Source organism: Pristis pectinata, chromosome 1 (assembly GCF_009764475.1).
Source record: "Pristis pectinata isolate sPriPec2 chromosome 1, sPriPec2.1.pri, whole genome shotgun sequence".
NCBI classification, from domain to species: domain Eukaryota; kingdom Metazoa; phylum Chordata; class Chondrichthyes; order Rhinopristiformes; family Pristidae; genus Pristis; species Pristis pectinata.
The window spans coordinates 113,645,904-113,662,500 of NC_067405.1; the positions used below are offsets into that span (position 1 = coordinate 113,645,904).

General features: G+C 38.7%; 1 protein-coding gene across 7 annotated transcripts in view; it reads right to left on the minus strand.

Moving 5' to 3' along the window:
* Window positions 1-16,597, minus strand: part of ktn1 (kinectin 1) — a 91,115-nt gene that overhangs the window by 60,573 nt on the left and 13,945 nt on the right. For 5 of the 7 annotated variants that reach the window (XM_052015674.1, XM_052015699.1, XM_052015691.1 and 2 more), the window contains exons 4-8: window positions 10,594-10,707; window positions 7,997-8,164; window positions 7,747-7,911; window positions 1,359-1,489; window positions 397-519 (exon numbers count right to left, since the gene is read on the minus strand). In XM_052015674.1, the coding sequence (XP_051871634.1) occupies window positions 397-519; window positions 1,359-1,489; window positions 7,747-7,911; window positions 7,997-8,164; window positions 10,594-10,707 (701 nt within the window). The remainder of the gene's footprint in view (window positions 1-396; window positions 520-1,358; window positions 1,490-7,746; window positions 7,912-7,996; window positions 8,165-10,593; window positions 10,708-16,597) is intronic. The other 2 variants (XM_052015717.1, XM_052015708.1) reach the window with 1 other exon arrangement.

Genomic DNA, 16,597 nt, shown 5'->3' on the forward strand with positions numbered 1-16,597 from the left:
ATGTAACAAAGAATACAACCTGATGCCAATTCTGTCTGGAAACTACACTAGTCATTAGTAATGATTTGTCCATGTGTATCAAACTCCTACAAAATATAGAAACTAAAAACTGCAGATGCTGTTAATCTAAATAAAAACAGAAAATGCTGTTGTTTTGACAAGTGGTCTTCAACGCAAAACGTTGACTTTTTTTTCTCTCTCTTCCCACAGATACAGCCTAACACACTATTTCCAGCATTTTGTTTTTATCCTAGAAACCGTTTCACATTATTATATTCAAGTCGTATGAAAGAATTTGATCTCTAAATTCAGTCTAGTCAGGCTATCAAGATAAATTTGCCTATCACAATTCCATACATAAATCATAATCTCAGATATTTTATTGAAAAACATTACCTGGTTTAATTGTTTGCACTTGTCATTTGCCAGCGTAACTTCATCTTGAAGAGCTCTAAGCAACTTTTCCTTATCTTGTAATTGCTGCTGTAAACCAGGAACTGGGTCACATTTCACTCCAGGCTAGAGGAGAGCACGAATATTATCTGATGAATGCTACATTTTGTTTTACAAGAAAGAAATGCTTTTACAATGAAACTAAGACTGAATAAACCACAAAAAAAGTTCAAAATAAGAGTCATTAAATCTTCCACGAAGTGAATTTCTAAATCCTTCCCTGCATTTACAAATGTTTGTTTTTGTCCTACAAATACGAATAAAATTGATTGAGAAAACCTCAATCCGAGAATAATTAAATCTCTGGTTTTCTGGATTCATCATTAGTATTTGTATTAATTTCATGGGAGTTAGTTTTATTGAATATACCAAGCAAATAAAAGAATGAAAATATTCCCTACTCATGAAACTCATTGTGAAGCAAGGAGTGGAGAGCCGAAATATAATTTTAGGGCAGTTGACTTAAAACTGACAAACAATTTGGTACACAGTCCTTAAAGTTTTCCTGTAACCAGATATGTAGAATGCAGATTTACATAATTTAAGGTGGATCGAGAATAAATTTGATATTGTTTTCAGTATTTGTCACCATTCCCCAAATAAAATGCACCGGAAAGGGCAAGACAACTAGCAGTATGATTACTCCCAAGAATAAGGGATCTTTTCTTAAGATTACAGAAACTGGATCTGTAACCTGTCTTCCTGGACATTGATTCATTAAAACAAAAAGCAACATCCAAGCAGATAAAAGACATGCTAGCAAATTCAAACGAATGCTTCAAAGTATAGTTTAAGTACACCATTAGAAGATCTGTTGAGTGCTATTGGTAGTTGAATCAAGTTTGGCCAGATGATTTGCCTCATGCTTCATAATTATTTTACTAAGAAAATGAACAACCACTTACTTTCTGCCAAATATCCTGAATCACCATAGCCTTATCTTTCAGAATCTCAGCAACATAGATAGCCTCCTCCTCAGTGAATGTCATAGTTTTCAAAGAAGAGAGAAAATCTTTAAATTTTATATCTGCATTTTCTGAAAAGAAAGTTAATATAATCAGCACCAACAAATTAAAAATCATTCAGTAGATTATCTGCCTTCTATGGAGACATTAAATTACGCTCTTCTGGAAGATTCCATGAAATTATAACTTGTTAAAATCCGTGACATTGAACAACCAAAAATTCCAAAGACTAACTATAAATTACTTCATGCAACTGTCACAAAGCAGAAATGCCATTAATCCATGTTTTTATTGGATGGTCATTGCATTACATTTTTTTGTAGTTTATTACAAGAATCATCCAGGACCTTCCTGCTAGGATATTACATTCAGTAAAGCAAGATTAAAAAATGTCACAAGCCAAATGAAAACTACTGTTATTCTGTCTACTCCATTCATGTGCCCATTCCCATTAATATTTAAAATTCTAAAGAGCAGCCTCCAATTGTCCTCTGAACAGCTAAAATAATAATGACAGTAATGGGACAGTAAGAGTTTGCAAACAGATGTCCACAGAACAAGAACACCTTCCATCTGCTTCGTAGAATCATAGAAGTTTGACATAGCCAAGTTAAACAGGCAGCACATCATGTCATCAACTTTCTTATCCACAGACATGCATGCAACATGAGACAGATACTTGTCCACATACATGCAATGCTTTGGGCACAAGAGGAAACTGGAATCATCTCTGGAATTTATGGATTACAGCCAAACAGATGCACTGCAGCGTCAACTAACTGTTAACTTCCAGAAAGCCAGGTGAGTAACTGATCAACATGAGAAAACATTTTTCACTCGCTAAGCTTTCTTGAACATTATACCATGTCAAAAAAATGATACCATGAGTGAAAAGGAAAGCTTAGTAGAGCAAAGACCAAACAAAGAATTTGCGTAAGCGAACAGCATTACATTTTGTTATCTTTGAGCATGACAACTCTAAACACAGCACTCCACAATCTGCAAGATTGCAGAATATAGTAACCCCCAAGTATAATCAGCAAACCCTTCACTACAACACTGCTTATGAACGGATAGCCTTCAAAATAAAGTTGACTTTCCAATCCTATAAATACAGGGTAAAATCTTTACAAACACAGATGAAAATTTATTTAGGCTCTAAAATTAGTATTAATTTAAACAACATTCTTCCTCAAAAAAGCTAAGAGTCAGAGTCCACTGATTGTACGTGAGGGTGTCCCAACTTGGGAAGCATAAAAGTAAAATTGTCTGGTAAAAGTGATTGTCCTGCCCACCTCATTGCCACATTTATTAGTATATTTGAAATATTCCAAGATAAATACTTATGGTAGTTTGTACTGTTCCTAAACATCTTGATAGTTTAGAACTTTAGAAACAGTTAAAATTCAACTGAAAAGAAATTAGTAATAATTCACCTAAAATAAAGCTTAATTCTTTTACTGATTAGGTTGCTATTTGGCAAATGTCCCTTTAAGACATAGTACAGGTGTGTGTGCATGCCTGGTGTCATCATGACAACAGCAGGATAACAACGTGCTGATGTTTATTGTTGAGAGGGGGGGGAGGGGGGGGGGAGGGGGGGGAGGGGGGGGGAGGGGGGGGAGGGGGGGGAGGGGGGGGGAGGGGGGGGGAGGGGGGGGAGGGGGGGGGAGGGGGGGGAGGGGGGGGAGGGGGGGGAGGGGGGGACTAACTGTTCTTCATCCATCGATACAGAGACAATAACTGTGTCCATCACTACAATCCATGTACGGATTTTTGGAGTAATCCAGTGGAATCTACTTTGTCATTAACCTGTAGCGGGAAACCGGTATTTCTGTGGACAGCCACGTCTCGAATGCCTTTTGGGGTGGCAGATACTTTGGAACAAAGCAGTGGAGATCATCAGTGATTGAGGTGTCATATGGGTTCCATCGTGGAACATTTGGATTTTGTAATTTCTCTCTACATTTTCTCTTCAGTTGACAGTGGTTTTGCAAAAGCCTTTGCTCACGTTTCACCTTATGACTTGCTGAATTGAACTTTGAGAACTGTTCCTGGACTTGGAGTTTGGGAATTTGCCATACACACACACATACAGTTTAGTTTTTTTGTGGGTTAATGTTTAATATCTAACATTTTTACTTATTATAAGTAGTTATTAATAAAATAGTTTCTAACATATACATGACTGTGTGTTTCTTTTGTTGCTGGTACGCAACAATGCACAAATTGAAGTGAAAAACACTTACCTTTAGTTAAGGTTAGTGGCCACATTTAAAAAGAATGGGGCCATATTTGATGCACCACCTATGGCAGGCATAAAGCTGAGAGATGTATACTACTCCTGAGCTCAGTGTAATCGGGAATAATTTCAGGACTCGTGAGCAGGAATTGAAACACACCAACTGATCTCCAGCACATTCTGCAGTGCACAGCCACAGAGTACATAGCAGCTCTCCTGCACTTCTCCACAGAATGCCAACCAGCTGTCAACCAAAAACTGGAGCCAGATTAACAACTTTGGGACTAAGAGTCAAAAATCATTCTGCACAACTAGTCTCTCCACCGATCCAGAAAAATCTATTTGTTCAATAAATCTTAGAATATTTCACAAATAAAACAAGTTGTATCTCAATATACTTTGTGCAAGTTATTGGTAGTTAACAGTGCCACTAGTAGCCACAGACCCTACCAAGACCCATTCATCAAACTCATTGACAATACAAAAGGTGGGATGATTTGGGATTAATAAGGAATTTGGTGACATTAAAGTCAATTTCTTCCCCAAATATAATGCCAATTATTTGTAGGCTTGGAATAGTCCAGGTATGTTGTCTTCAGTAGCTTGTTAGGCATGACTTTGTCTTAAACAATGATGAATAATGTTAGACAGGATCAGAAGCCATGGCAGAACCATGATCAGCAATGGATCACTGATCACATCACATCAACTCAGCACCTGGCCCTTTCATAGGAAATGAATCATTTCTCCAATTAAATTAAATTGTACAAACTTTTGAAGAATTTCCAAGCCACTGCCATCAAACACCCAGATGTTGTGCAATTCCATAACTGGCCCACACTTCCAAACTTACAACTTAACATAAGAAGGTCCTGGCTGCCAAATGAAGTCTAACCTGTCTTCTTGCTTGCCTAAATGTTGTCAATATCACATGCCTAGAGGAGACGTGAAATCCATCTACTGAAGCTGGGTATTACAAAAGGTACAAGGTACCTCAGTGCACTGTGTAATGAATTGATCTGTATGAACAGTATGCAAGCCAAGTTTTTCACTGTACCTCAGTACATGTGACAATAATAAACTGGCTCCAGATATCATCTTTCTGTGGCAACAGCATCTTTGGAAAAGCCATCACCAAAAAGAATTGAACCAGTCAAGAACCTTTCCCAAACTGGGATTATCTTGACTTGCCGCAGGCTGTAAACACATTTAGGATTTCCCAAGACACCTTGCCCAATGAGTGCCTGAGCTCTTTACAAGCATCACTTACAAAGGACAGCTGCCTAAGATTTGGTGCAGATCAATCATCCATCAGCTTCCCAAAAAAAAATTACTGGCCAATAAAGTCCAGGTGCACCTAACTCTATAGTAGAGTCTCCCTAAGGTGGAGGCAATTCTAAGCATTAACGGATTTCCGACAAAGTTGATATATCAACAAGTATCTGCACCAGCAACATCCATAAAGCACAGCTTTCAAGAATAACATCAAATAATTTGATTTGCTAATGAGCTTGGTAACAACATCTCACTGATCATCAACACAGGTGCACCTCAAAGCTGTGTGCTTAGCCCCTGCTCTACTCTCTATACACACGTCTGTGTGGCTAAGCACAGCTCCAATGCCATCTTCAAATTCGCCAATGACACTACTGTTGTTAGACAAATCACAGGTGGTGATGAGTCAGCTTACCAGAGCGAGATAGGACAACTGGCTGAATGGTGCGGCAACAACAAGCTCTTGCTCAATGTCAGCAAAACTGAAGAGCTGATTGTTGACTTCAAGAAGGGGAAGAGGGAGAACACGCAACAGACAACGTTGGGGGAAAATCAGTGGTGGAGAGCCAGCAGCTTTAAATTCCTGGGTGTTAACATATTGGATGATCTGTCCTGGTCCCAGCACGTAGATGCCACCATTTGGAAAGCACAACAGCATCTTTCTTGGGAGGTTAAGGAGCTTCAAGCTCATCACCAAGAACTCCAACAAACCTCTAAAAGGTGTACTGTTGCAAGTATCCTGACTGGTTGCATCGTGATCTGGTACGGCAATTCAAATGTGCAGGAATGCAAAAAGCCGCAGAAAGTAGTGGACTCAGTCCAATACATCATGGGCATATCCCTCCCCACCATCCGTAGTATCTACAGGAGGTGCTGCCTTAAGGCAGCAACATTCGAAGATCCCCACCACCCGGGCCATGCCATCTCTTTGCAGCTACCTTCAGGCAGGAGGTACTGAAGCCTGAAGTCCCACACCACCAGGTTCAAGAACAGCTACTTCCCTTCAACCACTCAGTTCTTGAACCAACCAGCAAAACCCTAATCACCACTACAGTTTATCAACATTATGACCACTCATCACTTTGCACTAGAATGGTCTTTTTTTGTTCTAATTATGTTTTTTTTCTTCTGTATGATTTATGTTTTTGTTTTCTTGTGAATGCTATTTATATTATGTTATATGCCTGTGGTGCTACTGCAAGTAAGCTTTTCATTGCACCCGTGCATACATGTGCTTATGTACATGACAATAAACTCAACTAACAGCACAGAGAACAAGAATACAGTAGCATAGGAAAAGACTGAATTTTCATCACAAGCTGAACCTTGCCTAGAAGTGAATTTATTCGTAAAGCAAAGTGAGTATACATTTGAAAATGTTCAAAAGGGCATTTCCAGAAGTTACTGAAATCTTTCTTGAAGTCAGAATCAGGTTTATTATTACTGACATATGTTGTGAAATTAGTTTTGTGGCAGCAGTACAGTGCAAAGACAAAATTACTATAAATTACAAAATAAATAAATAGTGCAAAACAAAAGTAATAACGAGGTAGTGTTCATCAGTTCTTAGACTGTTCAGAAATCTGATGGCAGAGAGGAAAAAGCTGTTTCTGAATCGTTGAGTGGGGGTCTTCAGGCTCCTGTACTTCCTCCCCAATGGTACTAACGAGAAGAGGGCATGTCCCTGATGGTGAGAGTCCTTAATGATGGATGCCACCTTCTTGAGGCACCGCCTCTTGAAGATGTCCTTGAGGGCAGGGAGGGTTGTGCCCATGATGGAGCTGGTTGAGTCTACAACCCCCAGCAGCCTCTTTTGATCCTGCACATTGGAGTCTCCATACCAGGCTGTGATGCAACCAGAGTGCACTCTACTGTACATCTGTAGAAATTTGAAAGAGTCTTTGGTGACATACCAAATCTCCTCAAACTCCTAATGAAGTAGAGCTGCTGGCATGCCTTCTTCATGATTGCATCAATGTATTGGGCCCAAGCTAGATCCTCTGAGATGTTGATACCCAGGAACTTGAAGCTGCTCACCCTTTCCACCGCTGATCCCTCAATGAAGGAGGTGCGTGTTCTCCTGACTTCCCCTTCCTGAAGTCTACAATCAATTCCTTGGTCTTGCTGACATGTGTTGTTGTTGTGACACCACTGAACCAGCTGATCTTTCTCACTCCTGTACGCCTCCTCGTCGCCATCTGAGATTCTGCCAACAACGGTGGTGTCATCAGCGAACTTAGAGATGGTGTTTGAGCTGTGCCTAGGCACACAGTCATGAGTATAGAGAGAGTAGAGCAGTGGACTAAGCATGCATCCTTGAGGTGCGCCTGTCAAAATATTAAAGCCTGGATAAACTCTACCAAATAATCTCAAGTTCTCACGGAAGACTAAAAGCTGTAGTTAGATAATTATTGGAGAAGGGCTTTAGCACCAGTTAGAAGGACAACATGTGATTATGACTTATCCAGAACTGGATTCTGGTGAATTATTTCCATTTTGATTCATGGCATTGTCTTGAATTTACAAACAAATTAAACATAACAGCTGACCAGCATTTAATTCTCACTCAACATTTTAACACCTGGAAGGAATACAAAAAAAATAACATTTTTAATCATCAAGAAATGTAACTTATCACCTTTAGCAAGCTTATAACTGGTTTCACCACTAAATAAAACAGAACAAGCAGCAAAAATCTTAACACTAACAGAATCTAACAAGTTCTGTTCCAAACTTCAGAGCAGCCATATATCAAAACAAGTTAAACAAGAAGTACTGAATATCAACAAATAAGCATACACAGCAAATTACCTTTATCACATTCAGTCCTCTGTTTCTTGGCAATTGTTTTCTGCATACCACTACTGATCACATGGCTTTTGTCATCAGCCACAGCTTCCTTCTTTTCAGCCTGAGCATTATCCAAGGGAATGTAGACTGCAGACTTCATTGGGAGACTCTCCACTGAAGCTGAAACTGCCAAAGAACACTTCCAATTGAAATAACTTCACAGAAATTGCATAATTTGTGTTTTTAAAAGTAGCAAGAAAAAAATACCAACCAGTCTCTACTCTTTGCTTTTTTGGCACAGTTTTTCTTTTCACCAGTCCACTTTCATTTGGTTTAGACTCCATTGGTAGAAGCATTGTATCTTGTTTTTTGCTGATTGTTTGAGCAGATTCAGAGTGCTCTTTTATGCAAGTACTGCGCGTGTCCTGTCCTGGATCATCTGAAAAATTCACATTGAAAATATAAAGCATTTAAAATAAAACAGGACAAACGTTGCACAGAGAATTATTCAACCTGGATGGTGGAGATCCCAACAAATACATTATAACTGAATTTACACTCAAAATATCAAGTCAGCATTAATTCAAAAATCATTGAACATTTCAAAATACTGTGGAAAAATGCACAACAAAAATGAATATTGACAGTTGCAAGAGTTCAATTACAATAATGATCTCAATTTTTTGATTTCTGCAAATTTCTATGAAAACTTAAAAGCATTCTTGACCCAAAATATACCACTGTCCGTTACAAATGAAGTTTCCCCTCTGATTTAATGGCTCACCCAATGACTCAAAGTGGAAGTAGAAGTGTACAAATCAGGAACTTGGGGATCATAATGCTGACTTGTGCTGAATTAGTTAACATGTAGGAACAAAAAGGATATGCCTTGGTGTTGTCTAATAAACAGATCAAATTGGAAATGCAGGAATATAGCTTCACTGTGCACAATTATTCACCCCTCAATACTTATGTTCACCAAGATGCCAAAGCAACAATAAGGGCCTAAGTTCTTGGATTTCCTCCATAAACCTCTCTGCCTCCAACTTCTCACTTGCTTAAGAAACTCCATCTTAAAGGAGTGAGAAATTGGAGGCAGAGAGGTTTATGGCACAGGAGCATTATCAAAAAAATATAATACCAAACCTCAAAGCAATAAGGACATATGATCAGAAGCTCAATCACAAAAGTAGGTTTTTTAGGAGGAAGATGTAGTAGTGTTTAGGGAGAGAAATCTAAAAATTCATACCTTGGCAGCTAAAGGTAGTGATTAAAATCTGGGTTGCAAAGAGGCCAAAACAGCAGCAGCATACATACCTTGGGAAGAAAAAGCAGTAAATAACTGTAAAACGCAAGGTGATATTCAAGTGGGATGCACGTTTCAGCAGGTGAGCCAAAATAGGATGGAGCTGGGGAGTTGTACAGAGGCAGCAGTAGAATTTCCTCGGTGATAGCAAGCTCAGAGGTCAAATACTTCACTAAAACTGCAGTCTGATTCAGACTTGTATATGATAGAAAAAGGAACAAATCTGGTTACTCAGTTTGTGGCAGGGTCTAAAGAAAATGTCTTTGGTCTTCCCAGTAGTTAGCTGGAGGAAATTGCTACTTGTGGATCAAAAGAGCAAAATATAAGGCAAGTTTAATACTTAAACATTTGAAATGGACTTTCTGACAAAAGGACAAAAAAAAACACACTGATATTAAAATAAAACTGGCAATTAAGGAGGATCCAAATGAAAAAAAACTGCAGGTGCTGGAAATCTGAAATAAAATCAGAAGATGCTGAAATACTCAGGTGAGACAGCAGTTATGGAATGAGGCACTTTTCCAGTTCTGATGAAAGATCTTTGACCTATAATATGAACAATATTTCTATTTCCAGTCATGCTGCCTGACCTGCATTGAATTTTCTATCATTTTCTATTTTTATGTTGGGGTGGTACAGTTGGGAAGTAGGAAGCAAATAATTGGTCTTTATGGATAGAGATTAAAAGTGGAGCAAATGACCTCCCATCCACAATCATCTTGTAATACTATACAGGGTCATGGTGACCAAGTCACTATACTCATCACTCACAGAAGCAAGCCAACCATTTTCAAATTTATCTTATTAACACGACCTACATAAATATCCACACGGAAAATTTGGTTTTGATTCCATGGACCTATTACCAAAAGCATTTAAAATTATGACATGATAGATCTCCTTTACAGATAGATCATTTCTTTAAAAAAAATCAAATACGTTATATTAATTGATCAGCTAACATTGATTCGAGCACTGATCTCAGGATAATACTGCTCTGAAACCAACATTCCAGAAAGGAGGAATAGCATCAGATGGACTTCCACCAGATACTCCACAATCCAATTTGAAGTATATTGAGAGAACCACAAAGTTTCTTCAAAAGATACGTCAAATCAGAGAGTAATACGAAAGTAATACATTAACAAAAGGAAAAAACCTCAAGATAAAATGTCATTTAACATTAAAATAATTATATTAAAAACACACCAATTGCCACTTTGAAAAGGATGACCTATTAGAACTTTCAGAAAATGGAAGCCGCAGGATAGATGATGGCAGCCTGTAAACAACTCATCCTACTAACTGCAAACCCTCAAATGTCATCAAATGACCAATGGACATCAAGAAACAACCTTCCAATCAGAGAAACAAGAGTTCATTACAGTTTTAAGTGGAATGTTTAGGACCAACTTTCACTACATGTATAAAACAGAACAGAAATGTTATGTTACTTTCCATCATAAGATCATCAGATATTATAAAAAATATACTAAGTTAGTATATCCAATAGATAGATTTTTTAGTCTTAATGTAGCATCCTAGCTCTAAATTACACTTACTGTCCTGTCTCCACAAAAAGGATGCATCCTCTCTCGGCTCTGCAAAGTGAGCAGCAGTTTCCAATCTCTCTGGGTAAACGTGGTAGCTATCAAATTGCTCAGACACACTAGTAGCTAAATATAAAGAAAAAAATCTTGTAACTGTGATTTTGCTAAGCTAGCAATTCAGTTAATTCAAATCAATCCTCACCGAGTGTTATGTTTTTTTATTAAGAAAAGGCTTTTTAAAAATTGATGTCAATGAAGCCGGATGCTTTACTGACATCAAATGCAAGGCAGGATCAACACTTTCAATTGTGCTGTATCTTGACATTTACCACTGTGACAAGGTCATTGGTTACCTATATTTAATTAGGAACCAAGATTTTTAGCAAGACCTACCCACATTTCTGATGCCCACAGAAGCCAGTGTTAAGTTTTATGATTTGCTCTATGATACAGGTAAAAAGTGTGGCACTGTAACTTCCATAAGCAGTGGCCTGTTTCAAAGAGAAACCACTCGTCTTTAGATTCAAAAAGGCATAGTACAAAAAGTAAAGGAAACACCAGTCAGTGAGCAGCTCTCCCACATGGAAATATCCACAATTTCAACAGATGGATGTGTGTATCCAAGAGTATAGAAATTCAGCAGAATTGGGAAACTGGAGCTTAAGTGGCAAATAATATTTATATCCACCCCACCCCACCCCCCCTCGCCCAAGCCTGAATCGAGTGCACATCATTCATCATTATTTGTGGAGTTGCTAATGAAAGTGAAATTGCACTAAACAAAAGAACAAAAATGGAGATGTTCATTTTGTGGAAGGTCAATAATAAAGCAGCCAATGATGACAGTGCTCCAAGAAACTCCTGTCATGATGTTTTAGGACTGAGATGATTAGCCTCTGACAACCACAACCATTTTAATCCCAAAAGGATGATAAACTAATTTTAGCCTCAATACAGATCCTTGTAGCCTTGCAGGAAACAACCAGACACATCCAACCAACTCGGGGACCAGTACATTAACTCTTCCCTCAGAGATTGGAACATTATGGCATTAATCTGCCTTTACTTTTGAGAGATTCAACCCAATTTTAAAAGCCTGCCATGAGAGACTTTATCAAGTTACAACTGGAAGTCCTTTTAAAAAAAAATCAAGACACTTCCCTGTTCACTACATTGATTGTGTATTGAATAATTTCACTCTGGTTCATAAAGCCCAATCTACCTTTCACAAATATGTGCTGGCAACCTCCGATCAACTGAAAATTTGAGGCATTTTGGCACCATCTTTAATTATAGAGAAATAACCTCTAAAATACACATGAAGCTTGCTGGTGTACAATTGTTCTGTTTCACTCTCTTACTTTTCTTAAAAGGAATGGAATATGCTATATATAGAAAGTTTCCAAATGGAACATTTTATAATTAGTCATCTGCAAATATACATAGCTTTTTCTTAAAATCCATGGGATTGAAATTACCATACTTGGAGATTTGAACTTTCAATGCTATTGTTTAATTACTGTTGACTGCAAGTCCCCATGACAAGTTTAATGCTAATTTCCTTCAAATATCCTTTATTGTAAATGACGACAAAGTAATGATTCAAATTATACACTTTTTTTTATTTTTATTCACAGTCAGCATCCATTTCAAGAGCCTTGCATTAGTCTTGGTCATTGCCTTTTTTTTCTAAATACAGGTAGATGACTATATGTTAGTTGTCTACAGCTGTCTTTTTTTTGGCAAGTGCAGCACCCGAGCATTTAAACTATCTCTGTACCACATTCTTTTTGGATACCTTCCATTAACAGATTTGCCAAGTCTCTTCATGTTGATGTCAACCTTACCTAAATGTAGAATCTTAGTAGTTGCAATGTCCTCCCTTTCAAGCACTGCACGGAACTTAATGTTAGCACTGCTATTAGCTAAATATTCACAAGCAATTAGACCGCAAACTAAATCTGTCTGATTATTCATTACCAAATGCATTATAGCCTGCAGAAAACCATCCTGAACACTTAAGGAATTTATGACCTTTCAAGCTCAAGCTACTCTGCTCAACTGGTTATTTAAAGTTAAATGAACCCACCATTAAAATGCAGCCTTCCTTACCTGGTGGTGTAATTGCTGCATTTATATATATTCTAACACTTCATGACAGCTGAGAAGGAGCCCAAATACAAATTTCATATACTGTTTGAAGTCCTTTTCTGAATTCTATTCATAAAATTGCATTTTCCAACTGACCCTATCATCTCCTTGCCTATCAGTGAAGTGGTTCCAACCATAACTACTAAGGTTTCTCCTCGCATTTTACCATTTCCCACCCATCTGCCCTGTAGACTTTATGAATGGTTGATATCTACTAGCCTTTAATGCTCTGGCAATAAAATTTAAACAGATCAGCCTTGCACCATATAACCACCCATACAATTAAACCTTTAGACAAAATTGTAGGTACATAAGAGGTGCATTTAGATAGATGAAAAACATTCAACTCCTTGTCATTCTATCCAATTAATATTGATCTTTACCTCAACTACTTGGCCACTGGTTGCTCCACATGTCCTTTAGGGGACACAGTGTAGTGTTAAATTACTTATAACCCAGAGAACCATCAATCCAAAGACATCAGTTCAAATCTCAATGGCAGATGGGAAGTTTAAATTGTTAACTAAGTAGTTCATAATTTTAAAATCATAAATAGTGATCATGAAACTACTTAAACACTTTATTCCAGCCTTTTCTTACCTTTTTAAGCTCTCCTCTGAAATGGTCTAATAAGCCATAATGTTGAGATTCTGATTAGTTCATCATCATATACACCAAGGTGCAATGAAATTCCTTGCATGAAACTCACAGAGTAAACAATATACATGGTAATAAATAGAACATTCCATCACCCCACTGAAGTTAGCCAAAGACAGACAAGCCACCCAACATCAACTTAATCCAGTCAACTCAGTCCATCTTATAATCGTATAGGGACTAGTGTCCAAATTAGAAGAGCCACCCGCAGAGTAGTCATGCAAGAACCCAACATGGTTATATCTTTCAGCCAGCATCCCAGCCTCCTTCATCAAAATCTGTAGATATATTCTATCTTTGAACTTGCTGTTGATTACCACACAACTTTCTCCCTCAGTAAATAAAGCAGCCTCATTCATGTTTAAGAACACAGAAGAACGGGAGTCATCAGTGATCGAGACTTCCAATACCCAAGGACATCGATTCATTCTGATAGTTACAGCTGGTTCTGAGATTGGCACAAGGAATAAATACACGTGACCATTCTTTACAATCTACTCACTACACACACATCCGTTCACAACAATATTTGAAAGGACAGTGTGGCAGTCACTCTTGCTATCTTCCCAACAAGGACACCCTCCACAATGCATTAAATGGGATGGTTTGCAGAGAAACGCAGTATTCACTGTACTGCACCACCATCTGCAAACCTCTGGTATAGTAATAATGGTAATGGAGGATACATGTTATCAAGTTTTTAAAAAAAAACATTGGTTCAAACATGAGTGCAGAAGACAGCAGCACCAACTGTAACCTAAAAATAAGTTCCAACCTGGTAAAGCTGCAACAAAGGCTACACATGCTCAAAGAAAAAGCAGCATGCTGAAAGAACCAGGCAATTAAGCAACCAAAGCATCATATCGAAGTCCTTCAATCCTGTAACATCTAGAATCAGTTATATGGCATGGTAAAAGGCCCTTCAGCCCAACTCGTCTGTGCTGACCAAGGTGCCAACCTTAACCCATCCTATTTGCCAGTGCTTAGTCCACAATACTCTATAAACATTTTTTATTCATGTACCTGTGCAAATGTCTTTTAAACAAAACCGTATGCATTGCTGCCATTTCTGGCAGCTCGTTCCATGTACCCACCACTCTGTGTGAAGAGCTTGCCTCTCAGGTCCCCTTTAAATCTTTCCCCTCACACCTTAAACCAATGCCTTCTAGTTTTAGATACCCTTACCCTGGGGAAAAAGACTGATCATTCACTTTGTCTGTACCACTCATGATTTTATAAACCTCTCTTACATCACCCTCAGCCTCCTTCACTCCAGAGTACCAGCCTATCCAGTCTCTCCTCAAAACATCAGCCTTCTAGTCCCAGCAACATCCTTATGAATCCTTTCTGCACCCTCTCCAGCTTAATCGCACCCTTCCTATAGTACAGAACTGCACATAATATTCCAGGTGCAGTCTCACAAATATCTTTACAGCTGTAACATGACATCCCAACTCTTGTACTCAATGCCCCAAACGATGAAGGCAAGTGTGCTAATACTCCTTCATCACCACCCTGTCAAACTTTGTTGTCACTTTCAAGGATCTATCCACTTGTACCCCTTGGTCTCTCCGTTCCACAATACTCCCCAGGACTCACTGTATGGCCTGCCCTGGTTTAACTTCCCAAAATGCTTGATTTCACCCTTATCCGAGTTAAATTCCATCTGCCATTCTTTGGCTGACTTTCCCAGTTGATGTAGATCCTGTTGCAATCTTAGATAACCATCTGACTGTCCACTATACCACCAATATTGGTGTCATCCTCAAAATTACTAATTATACCACCTACATTCTCATCCAAGCTGTTATTATATGAGAAACAACAGGGGACCCAGCATCAATTCCTGGTCACCAGCCTAAAATTTCTAGAACAACCTTCCACCAAGCCAATTTTGTATCCAATTGGCTAGCTCACCCCAAATCCCACGTAAACTAACCTTCCGGACCAGTGTACCATGCAGCACTTTGTCAAAGGCATTGCTAAAGTCCAAGTAGACAACATCTACTGCCCTGTTCTCATTAATCCTCTTGGACACATCTTCAAAAACTCAATCAAATTTGAGAGACACAATTGCCCATGCACAAAGCTATGCTGAATATCCCTAATCAGTCCTGGCCTTTCCAAATGCAGATACAACCCATCTCTCAGAATCCCCTCCATTAACTTTCCCACCACTGAGGTTAGGCTCACTGGCCTGTAGTTCCCCAATTTGTTCTTGCAGCCTTTTTTTAAATAAAGGCACAACATTAGCTACCCTCCAGTTTTCCAGTTTCTCACTTGACGGTATCAAAAGGTAGAAAAATCTCTGCCAGGACCCACTAATATCTTCCCTTGCTTCCCACAATGTCCTGGGATGCACTTGATCAGGCCCCAGGGATTTATCCACTGTTATGCACCTCAAAACTACCAACTCCTCCTCTTTTGTAATGCTGATATGTTCAATATCAAAGGGCTATAGGTAAACCTAGTAATTTCTAAGGTAGGGACATGTTCGGCACAGCTTTGTGGGCCGAAGGGCCTGAATTGTGCTGTAACTGTTCTATGTTCTAATATATCTAGTCACAACTGAAGGACAACAGAGCAAGAAACAGGTGGTGGCAGCTCCAAGAACGTCTCTAAGTCTTCATGATGGCACAACCCGAGATGCACATGGCAAAGATTAACATGTGCAACCACGTTCAGCTAGAACCACCAACTCTCCATCCTACCGAGAACTCTATGATCAATAATCTCTGTTCACATTATATGAAATCAAGAACCAACAGAGCACATGTAGAAGCAAAGGCAAGGGGACAAGACAACATCCTGACTATAGTGCTGAAGACTTGCACTCCAGAACTAGTCATATGTTTAGGCCAGCTGCAGCAGTACACCAAACATATCTACCTAAAAACAAAGTTGCCTTGTTACATCTTGTCCACAAATCAGCACAATTCAAATGAATCCAGCCTCTCTTTGAATTGTTTTCTCTGGAGCACTGGAAGCTGAGGGGTGACCTGATAAAAGTATTTAAAATTATGAGAGGTATACATAGGGTAGAGAGTCGAGACTTTTTTTTCCTTGCAGCTAATACTTTTTAATCCAGGCAAAATACTGGTGAATCTCTTCTGCACCCTCTCCAAAGCCTCCACATCCTTCCTGTTATGCAACAAGAACTGCACACAATACTCCAAATGTGGCCTAACCAAAGTCTGAAACTGTTGCA